General features: G+C 38.5%; 1 protein-coding gene across 1 annotated transcript; it reads left to right on the top strand.

Moving 5' to 3' along the window:
- The first annotated feature begins 873 nt into the window (after positions 1-873).
- Positions 874-8930, top strand: lrrc58b (leucine rich repeat containing 58b). The gene is made up of 4 exons (XM_008401219.2): positions 874-1553; positions 6300-6428; positions 6556-6833; positions 7484-8930. Exons 1-4 carry the CDS (start codon positions 1087-1089, stop codon positions 7675-7677), a joined length of 1068 nt encoding a protein of 355 aa, XP_008399441.1. The 5' UTR covers positions 874-1086; the 3' UTR covers positions 7678-8930.
- The last annotated feature ends 7600 nt before the right edge of the window (positions 8931-16530 follow it).

Here is a 16530-nt window from a genome sequence, read left to right as displayed (position 1 = left end):
TTGGTGCACAATACAAAAATCTGAGGCATATATTTGTATTCAACCCCAAAACTTACACCTTGCGACCACAACCAATTGCCTTCAGAAGTCTATTTTGTCACATCAAGCACTGTTAAAGCATTATCTGAAAATAGAGTATGTAAATATACCAAAACATGATAATCAACTAAACCAGGGGTCATCAACCTATTACTCCATAACTTCCTCTTTTTGCTCAGTCCAGAGTAGCAGTTAAGAAACTTGACCAATAGTCTTATGCAATATGCAATGACTTTTTACATAATCTGTAAAAAGTGAAAGGTCTTCTACCTGAACTTCTTAATTAAATGAGTAATGTTGATTGTTCTTTCATTTTAAGTCAGGCTGGAAATGATGTGCTCTGTTTCTAAAACTTAACATCACTATACTGATGCAATATCAGCACCCTGTGAAAAATTATGATGGCAGCACCATAAGTGTGTGTATATATATGGTGCTGATAAACTTTCTTTTCTTCTTTTTTGCGATAATATTAAGACTTAATTTGGACTAAATTATCTTGTTTCTCGTCTGCATATCACATCTGCAGAGCATTGCATAATGCAACAGAAGAAAGGAGTTGCATAATGACTATAGGGTTTGCCCCCCAGGCATGATGGATCATCAACCAGCATTGTTCCACTGTTACAACACCTAAAAACCTCTTCACCGTTGTAACACACCCTGGCGTGATTTTGCGTAGCTGTGATTTATCAAAATTGAGCAGTAAATCTGGAAAACTTATAAAACTACTCCATTACTTATACAATGTGACAGCCAAGAATAGTAACCAACCAGCGCTTCAGTGGGTGGGGTTTATGTCAGTAATCAACCAATCGTAAAACGTGGAAGTAAAACCTCAGTGAATGAAAGGCAGTATTGTAGCAGGGTTGCATTGAGAGTAGTTAAATGTTGGCTACAGAAGCTAGTTGTGTTAAACGAGTAGCCCGTGTTTAGTCAGGGATGCCTTTTTCGTTTTTTAAAGTACAAAACTTTTGGAGCTAACTTAAGTTTTGAGGGAAGAGTTTAGGAAGAAGCGCGCACGGGGAAAATAAGAAAATAACCAAAATGGAGAGTCAAGAAGGAGCAGCAGCAGCAGTAGCAACGAGAGACTGTGTGCTTGACTTTTCACGTCTTAGTTTAAATACTTTCAACGTTAACAATGTCAGCGAGGATAGACGGAGGGACACCAGGCAGCTCTTCCTAAACTACAACCGACTATCCTCGCTGCCTTCGTCGGTCAGCCTATTCTGCAACCTGGAGTTTTTGGACATTAGCAACAACGGGCTGACGGCCATCTGTGAGGGCATCACCAGACTCACCAAGTTAAAAACCCTCTTAGCCAAGAACAACCGCCTGGACGAGTTCTCTCTGCCCAAGGAGTTCGGCTCTCTGCAGCTGGAAGTGTTGAATTTTAGTGGGAACCGCTTCCAGGAGATCCCGCTCCAGTGTACCAAACTGTTGCGCCTGCAGTCGCTTTCTATCGGCGGAAACAGGCTGAAAAGTATTCCTGCAGAGATAGAATATTTAACAAGGTAGGTAACAACGCCGGTTAGTCAACCAAAGGAGACAGCTAGCTGTTCAATCGATTCAATTCATTCAATCAATTCAATCGATCATATGGCAGTATCGGTGTACTGCAGCCTGTATCTGAGCTGTTCAAACTCTGGTTTCTTCCCAAAATGCAGAGATTGGAATCAATTTAAGTCATTAATTTGCAACAGAACTACAGAGCGAATGTGCTGTTGCTATGGTGACCATTATTCTAAAGGCCTGCTGCGCTGATTGACCTGCTAGCAAGAATTTTTTTTTTTTTTATATGCAAAAAGTTCAAATTCATGCGGTCTTTGGTCAGTCGTTCTTTTAAAAATTGTTAGTCATAAATCTGGACTATTTAAACCAGCAAAATTAAAGTATTTGAATTCTGTATTCACACATACCCACTTAATGGGGCAAATGTTTGGAAGTAAGATAAGCTTTGTACAAAAAAAATAATTATATGGAACACATTTTTACAATTAATGCCAAGTTTTTATGTTGCTCAGGCAACAGTATGGCATATGATGCTTTTTTCTGTGTTTTTCTGTTTTTTTTTTTTACTTATGCACTGAAGTTATGGACTTCTGCAAGTCTTCTCACCCATACAAAACTATGCCCTTATTTCAGCAGTTCACGGGTAACATCAGTGCAAATAGTGCCTATCAATGACAGTAGAATCCGATCATCCATTCAATCAGAGGTCCTCGAATTTCTACTGTCCTGCAAGTTTTAGATGGAACCCTGGATCATATGAATCTTGTATTTACCAGGCCTTTGCCAAACTTCACGGTAGATCATGAGGGCTGGGGTTGGAGTCTCCTGCATTAAATGCATCCCCAAACTTTGTGCCTGTTCTGCTTCTAAGGAAATCATTGTGAACAAAAAGTTAAAGTACCTCTCAGCTGTTTGGCTAGTATGTCAATTTTAACTCATACTTGCTCTACACAAATTGTAAGAGAATATCCTTTGATATTCTCATTTATTAGCACTTATATCTAAATAATGAGTGAAGTTCAGTTCACTTGTTCAGCAAATCATAAGCTGTGTTTAAACGGAGCATGTAAAGCCTCTCTCAACCTTGTAAAATTGTTTATGTACCATATCCAACACTACAAGGCAACATTTAACATATAAATGCAGCTAATAAGGAGACCCTTATTATAATGGTTTTTAATAATTTAGCTCTGAAACCCAATGCTGCTTTGAAAAAAACGCCAACATATTTGAATGCTTTTCTGCAAAGAAAGGGATTGTATGTGCTTTTTTTCTCCAACAATAACATCTGGTGTTTAGGCAAATAAATATAAAAGACTATAACACAAAAGAAGCAGTTTTTGTGCCACACATCATTGTGTTAATACAGCATTGTGCTATCAAAGGATAGTCTTTAAAGCAAAAAAAAAAAACTGTGAAAGTTGTCCTGTCAAGACCGATTGCCAACATTTAAAAAGATGGTAGGCTGATAAATTTGGTTAACCTCTAAGATAATAGTGGCTTCCTTTTTTTTAACTTCTGCAAATGACTGTTGGTGGGATGGGTTCTCGCTAAGGGAGAAGAGGTCCCATTCATGGACGGTATATGAATTGGGGTCACAGAGTTTAGCCAGCTCCCCAACTCTGCTGATTTACATCAGCCATTGGTTCTGTTGAAAGAACTCGCTGCTTCACGGTCAAAATGTCTTTATCAGAACTTCCTTTAAGTCAGATTTTAAAGACAAGTAGACATTTCAGATCTAAACTACTGTGAAAGTAAACAAAATTTAAACCAGGATTGGTAATTTAAGTGGAAACACTCTAACATTTGAGAATTTTTTTTTCTTTCTTCAGTTTAACCTAAATATGTTGACTGCACAGAGGAACATTTTGAACTATTCACTTATCCATGCTGTGTTTTGGTACAAGACAACAGTAGTTGAATGTGTTTTGCTGAGGTTTCTTTTTCCCATAGTTRGCATAATGGCAAAGTTGATTGTTTGGTGCATATGTTTTGAGTCATCAATTACAAGCTGTCATTTAAAGTGTTGTAAACCCACTTTCCTCACCCTGGGCCTGGTGCTTCACGAGTCAGTTTGACCTACTTAATCTGGTGGCATCAACTGATAGTAGTCACACTGTTATCAGTGAGTGCAACATCGCATGCTGGGAGTTTTAACCAGAGATGGTTATTGATATGACCAGCACAGGCAGATGGCCAGGGCGGCACTAGAAGATGGAGTGAATGAACCCCGTATTTGAAATGTGTAAATAAATTACATATAGAAAAACAAAGAAATGGAGACAAAAGATAAAATTATGGAATACAGTTTTAAAGACCTGGAGTAGGTTTTAAACCTCTGCAGATTATAACCCATGAATCTTAATGTGTTAAGACAGTTCCAGTTGAAAATTGTGATTATCTTCGCCTTCTCTTAGGTGAAGCTTTGGCAAAGGGTAATAATTAAAACTTTAGATCTACAAATGTGACACAGTCCTTTAAAAAACGTTTTAATTTTAATATTTACTAGAGGAAATGTGTTAAAATTTTTAAGAAGCCTCAATTTTGTTTTTATTAAGTTTTGACATAAAACAAGTGATATTTGTGGAAAATAGTGTTTAAAAAACTAAATCTATGCAACCTATGGTCCAAAGAGCCACGGGCTGCATAACCCTACTACAAACTGTCCTGGTGCTGAAGCTATGCAGTTCATGTTTTGTGTTCCTCATTAGTTCATTAATCAATTTAGTTGAAGCGTTTTTTTAGTGGTCTAAATTATCAGAACAACAAGGAATCTCCAAAACATTTGAAGCTTTGCCCTGTGATGGACTGGCAAGCCGTCCAGGGTGTACCCAGCCTCTCGCTCAATGACCACTGGAGATGGACGCCAGTGACCCTGTGAAGATTAGTGGGTATAGATGATTGATGGATTTTATGCTTGATTTTTGTCTGCATTCAAAGATGTTGATATCAGTCGGTCACAAGATGGTTTCTATCTTATCCTGGGTTGATTTGACAAAATGTCAGAGTGACCCAACACCAGAACAAAGATTAAACCTCCAAACTATTTTATCAGACACGTGGGGGATAAAGAAGGCGAGTTGACCTCTAATCTAAGCCATGTCTTTGTCTTCAAGATACAATAGGTGTGTTGGTCTGTATAAACACTTTATACCTCTGACGCTGTAGTTTTTGCCCTTATTTAACACCTCAACGGAACAAAAATCAGCTAAATTTGAGCACTTTTCTTGATGTAGCAGCTCTGTAAAAACATCAGATTTTTTAAATTAATTTGTTTCCAGCTGGCCAGTCTCTAGTTGAGACCAATCTTCTCCACATCAGAAAGATAGGGTTGAGTATTCAATTGTAGAGTCGATTTTATATGTGGTATCAGAAGCAAACTTACAAAGAAAACTACAGCAGGCTTCCTTCAGCCTTTGCTATAATTGTAGGTCATTTTTTAGAAGCAGTTTCAAAATGCTGCAGACACTTATGTATGAAAAGTGACTTTCTTTGTAATTATGTGTGGAAAACAAATGTTAGGCATTTTGAAGTATTTGTAGAGCTCTGTATGGATTATTGATGAAACTCCCATCTCTGTGGTAAAAAATGATACTGTAAAGGTGGTTTTAGCTTCTGAAGGTTATCAAGCAATTATGTTATTGTGTCCCTTAAACTGCATCAAGTCCAACTGGTGTCAGACTTAATGGGATAATTCGTTTCTGTGCATTGATTTGGGCAGCAAGCGGACCCCGAATATTTCCTTTCCCGTCACAGGAGTGGGGTTTTTTGCTGCTCTGCCACCAGGACAGAATAATGGCCTCCTCACTAGCACATGCTGTGTCATCAGTTTCAGCAGGCAGATGGTCTGGCCCTTTACTTTTGCTGACTAGTCATCCATAGTTCTCGCCATGTTTCTCCTAATTACGCCACCTTGTATTCTATGCCGCCAATAACTTGCCAGATCGTATCATATTTAACACAAACGGACAATTATTACAGCTGTATGCAGACATGGTAGCGCCAGGTTTAATTTGTGGTCAGGAGCACAAAGTCAAGATTACTAATGATGGCAAAATAACATCTAGAAAGCTGAATGTAGTTCTTACTAATGCTATAAACGTGTGTACTCCTGACAGATTTGAGAGCAGTTTGTGAAAGATGGTGTAAAGGTAAACAAAAAAGAAAAGACAATTTTATTGCCAATGAAGTTAAAACAGAGCTACTATATCTCTGCAGATATTACTCCCAAATGTCTTCCTCATAATAATGAATGAGTTGTGATGTTGAAATTTTTTTCTCTTTCTACAACTTCATATCTTTTGTCTTTCTAACTTTATTTAGAAAGCCAGCCTGCAAACAGGTGAAAAGGAGACATCATCCATGAATATCCTTGAAACATAGATTCATGCATCTTTGGCTCCCCCTTGTGGATTGTTAATGCAGGCTAAATTTAACGAAAACTTGACTTTTACTGCTAAACATTTTTTATTCTAAGCTTCTTACCAAAAAACTGATGATGGGCATCTTAAAAATAAACTAACTGATAAAACCTACCTTTCACATTTTTCTCTTTTTTTTTTTTTTTTTTTTTTTTTTTAAGAATGAAGATATTTTTGTCTGAGTTTGATTATTTAGTACTTTTAAAAACTGACGATGATGACCTAAAGAACTGTTTTGAGTTGAACATCATAAACGAGTGTTTTAAGACAAAAAAATGTTTTCTCCCTTCAGTACTAAGTGCTCTGTTATTCATGTATCATTTTTAGTTTGGAGATGTTGTATTTGGGTGGAAACCTCATCTCAGACATTCCTCCTGAACTGGCACACCTGCCCTACCTCACCTACCTGGTACTATGTGACAACCGCATCCAAAGTGTCCCTCCGCAGCTCGCCAGGTATTACCAGCAGATCTTAACAGCCTCCACCTAATTTATGCTTAAGAAATGCTTTATCTGATAAGTACACCTGTTCCAGTAGTTGAACTTTGCAATTGAGATTTCATGCCCCCCTTTGTTTTTCCAGGCTCCACTCTCTACGATCTTTAAGTCTCCATAACAACCTGCTCACCTACCTGCCTAGAGAGATCCTCAGCCTGGTGCACATGCAGGAGCTCAGTCTTAGAGGCAACCCTCTTGTGGTGCGCTTTGTCAAAGAGATGATTTACGACCCTCCTTCGCTCCTAGAGCTAGCAGGACGTACCATTAAAAGCAGAAATATTCCCTACTCTCCATACGACATGCCTTCCAACCTAGTGCGCTACTTGGACCTTGCCAGCAAGTGCCCTAATCCCAAATGTGCTGGTATGATGATGCTTTTAATATTTTGTATCAAAATCAGAAAAAGTATTTGGTTTTCCAAACATTTTCCCTCGTACATTTTATAAACGGCAACAATCTAATAATAGTTAATGAATTTAGTAAATGCTACAAATCTCTAATTTTTTTTTAATTACCTTCTTTAATTTGCCTCATCAGAAGTTAAGATTTTACTCATCAGTATTTTGGACTTGGACTCACTGATTGAATGCTCACTAATTACAAAAATGTCATAGACTGTTTTCACAGATTTAGACTATCTATAAATTGAGGTTGAACTGAACCTGGGATTCTTGAACTGGATCTAAAATGCCAAAGGAAGCCTTTAAACTGCTATTCTATGGACTTTTGCTACAAATGTACACATTTTTATGAACAAATCCTGAGAAGTTATTGAAGCCAATTTCAGCGTCAGTTTGTTTTATGATTTGTGTTGCTTACAGATGAGGCGCAATGACAATTTGAACAAATGAAGGTTAATATTTTGTTCTGAAATGTCTAGAATATTCTAAAACCTGCAGAAAAACATTAACTCTAAAAATTAAAGACAGAACGGAAACCTTGAACTGCAGAGCGATGATGCACTTTGTACTCTAGCGTGTCGTATATTTGACTTTGTTGTTGTCTCTCCCCAGGTGTTTACTTTGATTCATGCGTGCGACAGATCAAATTCGTTGACTTCTGTGGAAAGTACCGGCTGCCCCTCATGCACTACCTGTGCTCCCCGGAGTGCACGTCTCCCTGCAGCTCCAACCCTCAGAGCGACGCAGAGTCTGAGGAGGAGAACAGCGTCCCTGCAGACCGCCTCCAAAGGGTCCTGCTGGGATAATCCCACACTGAGAATACTAAAGGAAAAAAAAATGCAGAGCTTGCCTCAAACTTTGCCGCACATACATCCATCAAACCTCTCCTCACACGCAGTAAAGGTTTTACGTTCAGCTGCTTATACGCACAGAATACTAGAGAGTCATTTCTGAGACTGGGAAACTTCAATTCTTGGATTTGGTCTGTTTCATCTCACCAGATTAATATTTGACTAAAAGAAGGATTTGGGCTCCAGGTTCCAACCTCATGAACCTATTTTCCTGTGCTTGAACACAGGGGGGCGCTAACATTTCTCTTTGGACTATGAAGACTGAAGGACTGAATTTCTTGCAACACTTCAACCTTTTTAGTAAATATGTCACAATTTGTATTTAAAGAATGGATCTGAATCTTTTCTTGTAGGAGCTGCAGTTGATCTCCATTTCTGCGACCAAATGATCAACATGTGCGGTCAGGAAGTATTTACCAGGTTCTGGCACTAAAGTATGGAAGATGACCTTTATAAACCTAATGGTGTCCTACCTGTTATTAAGCTCTGTAGCAATTTTCTTTTTTTTTTTTTTTTTTTTTTTTTTTAGCAATGCGATCTTTTCATAAACCATGTTTTGGAAGCACAGAGGCTTAGTTTTATTATATTAACACAGTCGTACAGTAGTGTACTTGTACAGGCTTACTTACAGGAAGTGGACGTGGGGTGGACCAGGGAAAACTATGTGAGCACGGAAACAATAGCTATTGAAGAGTTTCAGCCGTCATGTGCGTTCAGGGCGGTTGGCTTTCTCTTGTTCGACACATTTGAACACATCTCATTGTTTTTGTTTTATGTCAGATGATGGTCTTCTGTTTACAATTTTTTTTCTAAAAGCTTTGTGTTGAGAAATCTTTTTTATCTCGCACGCTTTTTTTTTTATTATTCTTTATTTAAAAAAAATAAAAACAGAAGAACTGTTACAACCGCACCAATATTTTAATAATGTGCCTTATTAATGCTGATTTCTAACAAGTAATCCGAGATATAAAAGCTGTGACTACATATTCACCCTAAAATGTGATGGACMTAATATTAAGAGGTATTAKGAACATGAGTTAACCAGTGAAAAACATTTTATAACAAAATGAGCTTTTATAAAAGCATTCTGTAATGTCAAACTCGCAATTTAAATGTCCTTCAGAATCTCTTGACCTATAGTGTGTATGTGGGTTTACTCCTAACATGGTGTAAGTGAACAGAARGGAATAAAACATTTTATTACCTTATGTTGCTAATGGATTTTGATTCAGTCTGACGGTGATTATTTTGATCTGCAGCCTGTGAAATGTGGAAAATACGTTAAATTTGCAGTTTCAAGATTATAATGCATCAGATTTATTTTCTTGTCACTTTCTGTAGATGGTTAAGCCCAATTGTTTCTTTTCAAATATCTTATATACATTCTCAAATTCTATCAAGCTTTTTATTTTGGACTTATCTCATATTCATATACAGCACATTGTGTGTTGTTTTCTTTAAAGAATTTAGGGAAATGTACTACTTTCTACTTGTCATTTTTTTTAAATAAAGGAACTATCAAAATCTCTAGAGAGTTGGAGACAAAGTGTTTAAGATAAGATGAGCCTAGTTTCCTTCATTTAAAACTAAATGAGAGTATCCACCAACTTATCTTCARAAAAGGCTGTGTTCATTGGTGCTGTAGATGTTTGTCCACTAATGTTCTTTAGCATCATTCCTCATGTTACTTCTAAAGGACATTGATTGACAGAATGYGAACCAACTTAAGGGGTGTTGGTAATCTTAAATGGTGTGTAAATAATGTTTTGACTGACTTTGACAAGACAGAAAAAACAAACTCCAATGAGACCTGTGACGTGATTCACTCTTCAGTTGTCTGCCAGGTTGACGCATGTCAGAACTAAGTGGTTTCTGACGGGGSGGGGRWMWSTGTCTGAAAATTTGCTCAAGGTATTCGCTTATATTGAGTAACGACTAGTTTTGCATYCTTTTTTCACACTAATCTCCAGCCTGCATGGCAACAACAGTAAAACTCCCGCTGTCAACACAGTTGGACGTTTTAATGAAGCCTCCAAACTCCCCAGATTCTAGTTAGACGTACAGAAGCGAGCTCACTCTTCTCTGCAGACACACAAACTCTGGGATGTTTGATTGTGTATTTTGCATGAGTTCCACCACATCTYRGCTCAAGTGATTTCATTTGTAAATGAAGTTCAGTCTCCTGTCTGAYCTTTTCATTAACCCAGAACTAAAAGACTCRAGAACACGCTTGTTCTACCTCACACAGTYCATTAATCCCTTCAGATTTCCTGCCAAGAACCAGAAACTCATTTGTTTCCTTTTCTTTGAGAGCTTTTTTCCCGTATCTGTCCCTGTACTCAGCTTTCATTGAATTTTCTTTTTATTYCACAGTTTCTTTTTAGCTTTAGTGGTTTGAAATGCATAATGGTTAGAGCGTTCTACTTGTTTTCCATGGTCTTCAGCCAAATCACAGYTGGGTTCTTGTGTTCTATTGTTTTTCTTCTTATCCTCAGAAAAGTCAGACACCAAAGAAACAAAAACATTCCTCACCRTGGACATCACTTCTCTATCCACTTGGCTTGGTTTGCATGTTAAACAAGAAGACGCTGCTACAAGTGCAACCTGAMATGTGAGCCAAGATGAACTGCTACGGTGTGCAAGAGAGTAATTTCACCTTCTGCTGTGGTCACTTAGTAAACTAAATAATATATTATCATCCACCTGTGAACCTGGAACTTACAGCGCTGTCAAAAAGTATTTACCCCCTTCCAGATTTCCTCTGTTTTTGGTTTTTTTAAACACTTGTGTATGAAATATAACTTTAGTAAGTACAAAAGTTATATTTTGTATTGTTAAATTATACATTTACTTTGATAAATCTTTTTTATTTTACTTTATTAATAAGCCACAACCAGAAATGATTATTGCCAAACTTGAAGATTCAGGAAATGACTTAATTGGAACCTGTCTGGCAACAAGAAGTAGGCTAAAAGATCTGAAAGAGTAACACACCCCGCCTCAATATGAAGCAATTCAGGAACAAATGAGGAACAGAGATGATTATATCTCAGTCTGTGAAGAGTTGCAAAATCATTTCTACAAAGTACAGTAAGAGCCAGTTATGCAGAAATGGAAAAACCTAAAACGGGAGAGAATGACCTTCAAAAATTACAACCAGAGATCTATAGCAACTCATCCAGGAGGTCATAGGATGACATGAGGCACTGCAGACGGTGTGTGCCTCAATGTTCACAATCCAACAATATGTGAAAGCTACTGCTGACCACAAAGAACATCTCTGTATCAGAAAATCCTGAAAGAGAATATTCAATCATCCAGTTCAATTGTCCAGTCCCAAATATAGCTTGGAGGCTAACGGGTCAGTCATAATTGAAAACCATCCGATGTGTCTGAATTAAAACAATTCTGTAAACAAGAGTGGATCAAAATGCTTCCACAGTGACACAAAAGATTTCCAGTAACAAACATGTAGTTGTTGTTCCCTAGTGTGGCACAATCAGCTAAGAGACCAATCGTTTTGTTTTGGAAAGGTTTTGAGGTATTAAACTAAATTGTATGTAAACTTCATTTGTAATTAATTCAGGTTATATTTATCTGATTTTATTTATTTTGATAATTGGAAACTAATTTAAAAATCAGCTGCCTTCAAAAAGGGAAGAAATCTGTCAGGAGGCATACAGATATTTACTGTATGTACCTTTAAATACCAAGAATTTGGAAACTGCTTAATACTCTCTACATGCCTGGTGGGTGTGACCTGTCTTGACCTTGACGGTGCCAATGCATACAGTATTTCAGGTGATCAGAGAGCTGCAGGGAAACTCTTTGATGTACTGATACTGTAATCCTCTTATCATCCTAAGTCAGAGGCATACCAGCTCTTATTAGCTCACTTAGCCAGTGTGCGTTGACATGCCTGCCAGACCTCACACATGACTAGCTTCAAATTCAAGCTCGCTACATACGACAGCCACACACTGCAGACACCCTGACAACAATCAGGCCTTGTCCTTAAAGTTATTCAGCTAATCCTTCAGGGAGAAACTCTACACCGCAAACTGGGAGGAGGAGGAGTATGGGGTGAAACAGCAACCAGGAAAAAAAAAAAAACAGTTTAATATGTCTATTCTTGTCTATATGTGGAGCATTCGTGTCGCTGTTTTTGTGTACACCTTCCCTTTGCCTGTAAAAGAGCTTTGATAGAGATAGACAATAGCGAAAGTATTTATATTATATAGACATTTTATAGAACTCATTTATAATAAAGAGAGTCTACACACTGGAAAAGTAGAGGATGTAGTGGTGCTGTTCACTGATTGTCCACAAATGTAGCATGGGGCTTTTACTGGGACTTTGTGCTTTAGTTACATTACACCAAGGTTGAGTTTTCCAAAAGGCTGCTGGTAAGCATGGGGGAGGATCTGTGATGTTTTGGGATTTTTTTTCTCTTTCAAGGGCCGACAAGAAGAATACTATAAGCACAGAAAGGCTGCAAATAGGGACGTATGTCATGAGTTAACAGTAAGAGTTGCAATACATGTGGCTCATACAGGTTTTTCTTGTGGACACTGAAGTTAAAAGTTCAATATTTTTCTCTGTGAGAGAATGTATTTCTGGCAAAAAAAAGTGATTTTAATTTAATTAATGAGGGCTGATGAAGTGAGTGAAAGAGGGATAATTTTACACACACAGTCTCTGTTTACAATGTGCAAACTTAGATGTTGATGATGAAGGTGAAATTTATAACACTGACGGCCTGCAGCAAGAAAGTCCAGGGTTTGAATCCCAGTCTGCAGTCTATCTGCATCTACTATCTCATTAAGCTCTTATATTATGGAAAAATAGCAAATTTATCTCACTATCACTAATTTAACTACATTATTTTAGCTTCAACCGGATGTGTCAACTATTGACTTTGATAGAGCAATTTAAATTTGAGTAACTTTTAACAAAAAAAGAAAATACTACCCATAGCAATAACCAGAAAAATCAGCAAATATGCAAAAATACTTAAAGATGCTCAACAAACACACAGAAAAATAAATGGTCAACGTAAATAACATGATGTAGATTGAAGGTAAACACACAAGGTAAACAAAAACAGCCTTTAGAGAATTTCCGACAGGAAACTATTTAGAAACCATTTCTGGGTAAATCTAGAGGATCTGGTGTTTATGTTCTCTCCTGGGTGCCCCATTTTTATGTCCCTCCGCTTCCAGCTCTAGCACTATGCCACACATGTTAACATTAAGAACATGAGCATTGTACTAACTTTAAAATAAAGTCTTCATCAGAGAAAAGAAATTAAAATGTTTAACGTGAACAAGCTGAAGTAAACTTCTGTCCTTACGTTCTCAACAGTGGCTCTATTCTATTACGGTTTCACAAGCTATCGCTAATATGGTTTGCCAGACGTCTGCAACTCCAGTTCTTAAGAGCCGATGTTCTGCAACTGTTAGATGTGTCCCTGGTCCAACGTAACTGAATCAAATGGCAGAATTATGCGACTCAGACTCCCGCTAATTACCTGATTATTTGACTCAGGTGTGCTGAAGGAGAGACAGATCTAAAAGTTGCAGGACACCAGCCCTTAAGGACTGGAGTTTCAAAGCATCCATCCATCCATTTTCTTACACCCTTGTCCCTCAGTGGGGTCGGGAGGGGTGCTGGTGCCTATCTCCAGCTAGCTGTACAGTGGCGCAGTTGGTAGAGCTGTTGCCTTGCAGCAAGAAGGTTCTGGGTTCAATTCCCGGCCTGGGTCTTTCTGCATGGAGTTTGGATGTTCTCCCTGTGCATGTGTGGGTTTTCTCCGGGTACTCCGGTTTCCTCCCACAGTCCAAAAACATGACTGTGAGTGTGTGTGTCCTCTGTGTTGCCCTGCGACAGACTGGCGACCTGTCCAGGGTGTACCCTGCCTCTTGCCTGGTACGCTAGCTGGAGTTTCAAAGCAATTAATCTGAAAATATTGGAAAATTGCTTTGTTATCTAGTAACCATCCAAATCTGCTGAGTCAGCCTGCAAATCCAAATTAACTTGAGGTTAGTGCCTTTCTCAAGGGTACATCCCATAATAAACGTTCCCAACAAGTGAAAGTAAAGGACTTCTGGACTTTTGGAACAAAAACTAATATGCATAACCAAACATATATCATCTGAATCCCTCTCTATTTCTTGGACCTAAACGGCTCTCCAAATCAATACTTTTTAAAATACATTTCCATCCCATCACCTTGCCGTTTCTGCATCGGGATCTGCAAGACTGCTTTTTCATGCTGTAAAATAACTTTTGCAAACATTGATGTAAGTTCATGATGTGTAATGAAAAACGAGCTGGTTGCTTGGTAGCTTTAATTTTTAAGTGTTGCTACTTAAGACCCACAGCAACACTGAAGGAAGAACTGCTTTCTTCCAGGGAAGGATTGTTTTCTCTGTGCAGGGTGGACAAACCTGGGCATGCCAGAGAAACAACCAACATCAAACTAAAAGGGTTCAGTGATGTCTCACGACATGTACAGAACAATGCCCCTATCCACCCACACAAAGTCAAACACCACAGAGAGGTGGGACTCGCTGGCACTGTGGTCGGGTGGTAAACTACAACTGCAGATGCTTCCATGCCAGGAAGCAGAGGTGCAGCCCACCAGGAGTGGCCCAACAGGAAACAGCATGTGATGAGCCTAAAAGCTTTGCTGCATATTTTTGCTAGGTTTACCTCCAGCTGACACGTGTTCACAGCCCAGTTGTCCAGTGAAACAAGAGTCTGTTACTGACACCTCTATTATGAAGTCTAAATGTTTGATTGATCTCTGGTAACCTCAGTAGAGCTACATGTGTCCTGTTTCAATCCTCCTCGGGCAGCTTCTGTGCTTTGACTTGTGCCGTCTGAGAAGCAGCTCCTTGTCCTTAGTTAAAATATTTAAGACCCCAGTAATCTGAGTAAAACTGCTGTCGGCTTCCTGCTGCTGTCGTCTAACTGAACCTGATCGTAAATGAAACCCGAGAATGATAGTAAAGCTTAGCGTGTAACAGAGCTGCTAGCAGAGACGCAGGGGTAAAATAAATGAAAGCTAAAGGTAGATAGCTATTTAGCATTTTACCTAAATATAGCTCAGGTAGTTAGTTAGTTAGTTAGTTAGTTAGTTAGTTAGTTAGTTAGTTAGTTAGTTAGTTAGTTAGTTAGTTAGTTAGTTAGTTAGTTAGTTAGTTAGTTAGTTAGTTTTATAATTTAAAACCTAATTGCAGTCATTTAAGCCAAATGTAGCTAGTTAGCTTAATATTGGGCTGGCCCCTCCTCTGCCTTTTGGTGGAGATGTGGGGGTGTACAGTCAAGTTTTTAAGGACTTGCTTAAGTCCCTTTTAAAGTTCAGTTTAGTTTTGTTTCTTTAGTGATAGTTACTGAGTCGTTCTTTTGTAGTTCCCTTTTTATTCTGTGTTCTCTTTTCTTCATGTTTCTTGTTGCTCCTGTTTCTGTGCTTCTTTGTCTCCTTTTGTCTTTTAGGAGCTCACACATTGATTTGTGTTCTGTTTTGTGCTTGTTCAGAGTTCTAGTTTCTGGTCTCTCTCTTCTTTTAGTTTTATTTGGTTTTCTCTATCACCTGCTGCCACTCTTTTGGTCTCCACCAGTGTACAAAGGGATGTTTTTCAAGGGGAAACTGGCAGATAACTTTTAGGTTTTTGTCTGGTTCTTAGGGAAATTGGGAATTAAAGTGTTTTGATTTTTGTCTACAATGTCTCGGGAGCCAAATCAAACTCATCTGGAGGACCTGCTCCAGTCACAGCAACCTCACCCAGCACTACGCCTTCAGCTCTTGCTCAAGTCTCACTGGCAAAGATGGTATTGCCCATATCTCCATTCTTGAGTCCAAGGGTCTGATCGGTGATACCTCCGCACTCGTTTTCAGTTGGAGACACCTCTGTTGTATTCAGAGACTGGATTTGCAACATCTCCACTGTTGTCTGTGGTCTGATCAACGATGCCTCTAACATGTTTTAGGGTCTGATTGGTGTAGCAAAGTAACTTTAACCTACAGCAGGTTAAGTCCCCATCTTTTGCTAATTTGAAACTGCCAAGTAAAACATTGACAATTAATGACAACTCTGGCCTCTTTTTATGGGTCACCTATACCATCAAAATGTTTCTCTCTGACGATGGTCAATCAGAAAAGTTTAAGTCATTGTTGATATAAGAATAGTGATGAAAAACTTCATAAAGTGTGACCTTTTGGTTGTGGTCTTACTGACAATTCTGGACAGAGTACAGATGGAGCTTGACAGTGAGGATTTGCCAAAGATTTTACAGTCAGCTAATTTGTCCCCAAGATTACATGCTGTTAATTTAATTCTCCTCTAGGCGATGCAGTTGATGTGATATTTTACACTTCCATCAACTCTATAGGGAAGACATGAGTGATTTTGAAAAGCAGGTTTATCAAGGTGCTTCATGCCTCCAGATATGTGCTATAGGTTCATTTTAAGACTTTATACTCACTGTTAAATAACACAACTGTTATGGTGTTGGGAAAAAAAAACCCATTTGAATGCTTGTCTAAACTGAAAAAACAACATCCTCTGGTAAACACTGAAGGAAGACATTAGAAGTCAGCGAAAGTTGACTGATGAGCTTTTGAGTGAAAATCCACATATTGTCCTCTTTTGTAGGTCATAATCCGGGCATATCTTCGGTTTCCTCTCTTCACAGCTGTCAGCAGTGGCACTCCCTCATCAGGAATGACAGTGTGTGTGTGTGTGTGTGTGTGTGTGTGTGTGTGTGTGTGTGTGTGTGTGTGTGTGTGTGTGTGTGTGTGTG

The sequence above is a fragment of the Poecilia reticulata genome, linkage group LG2 (assembly GCF_000633615.1).
Source record: "Poecilia reticulata strain Guanapo linkage group LG2, Guppy_female_1.0+MT, whole genome shotgun sequence".
Lineage (NCBI taxonomy): Eukaryota > Metazoa > Chordata > Actinopteri > Cyprinodontiformes > Poeciliidae > Poecilia > Poecilia reticulata.
Note: the sequence above shows the minus strand (reverse complement) of the source record. Positions and strands in the feature narration are given on the sequence as shown.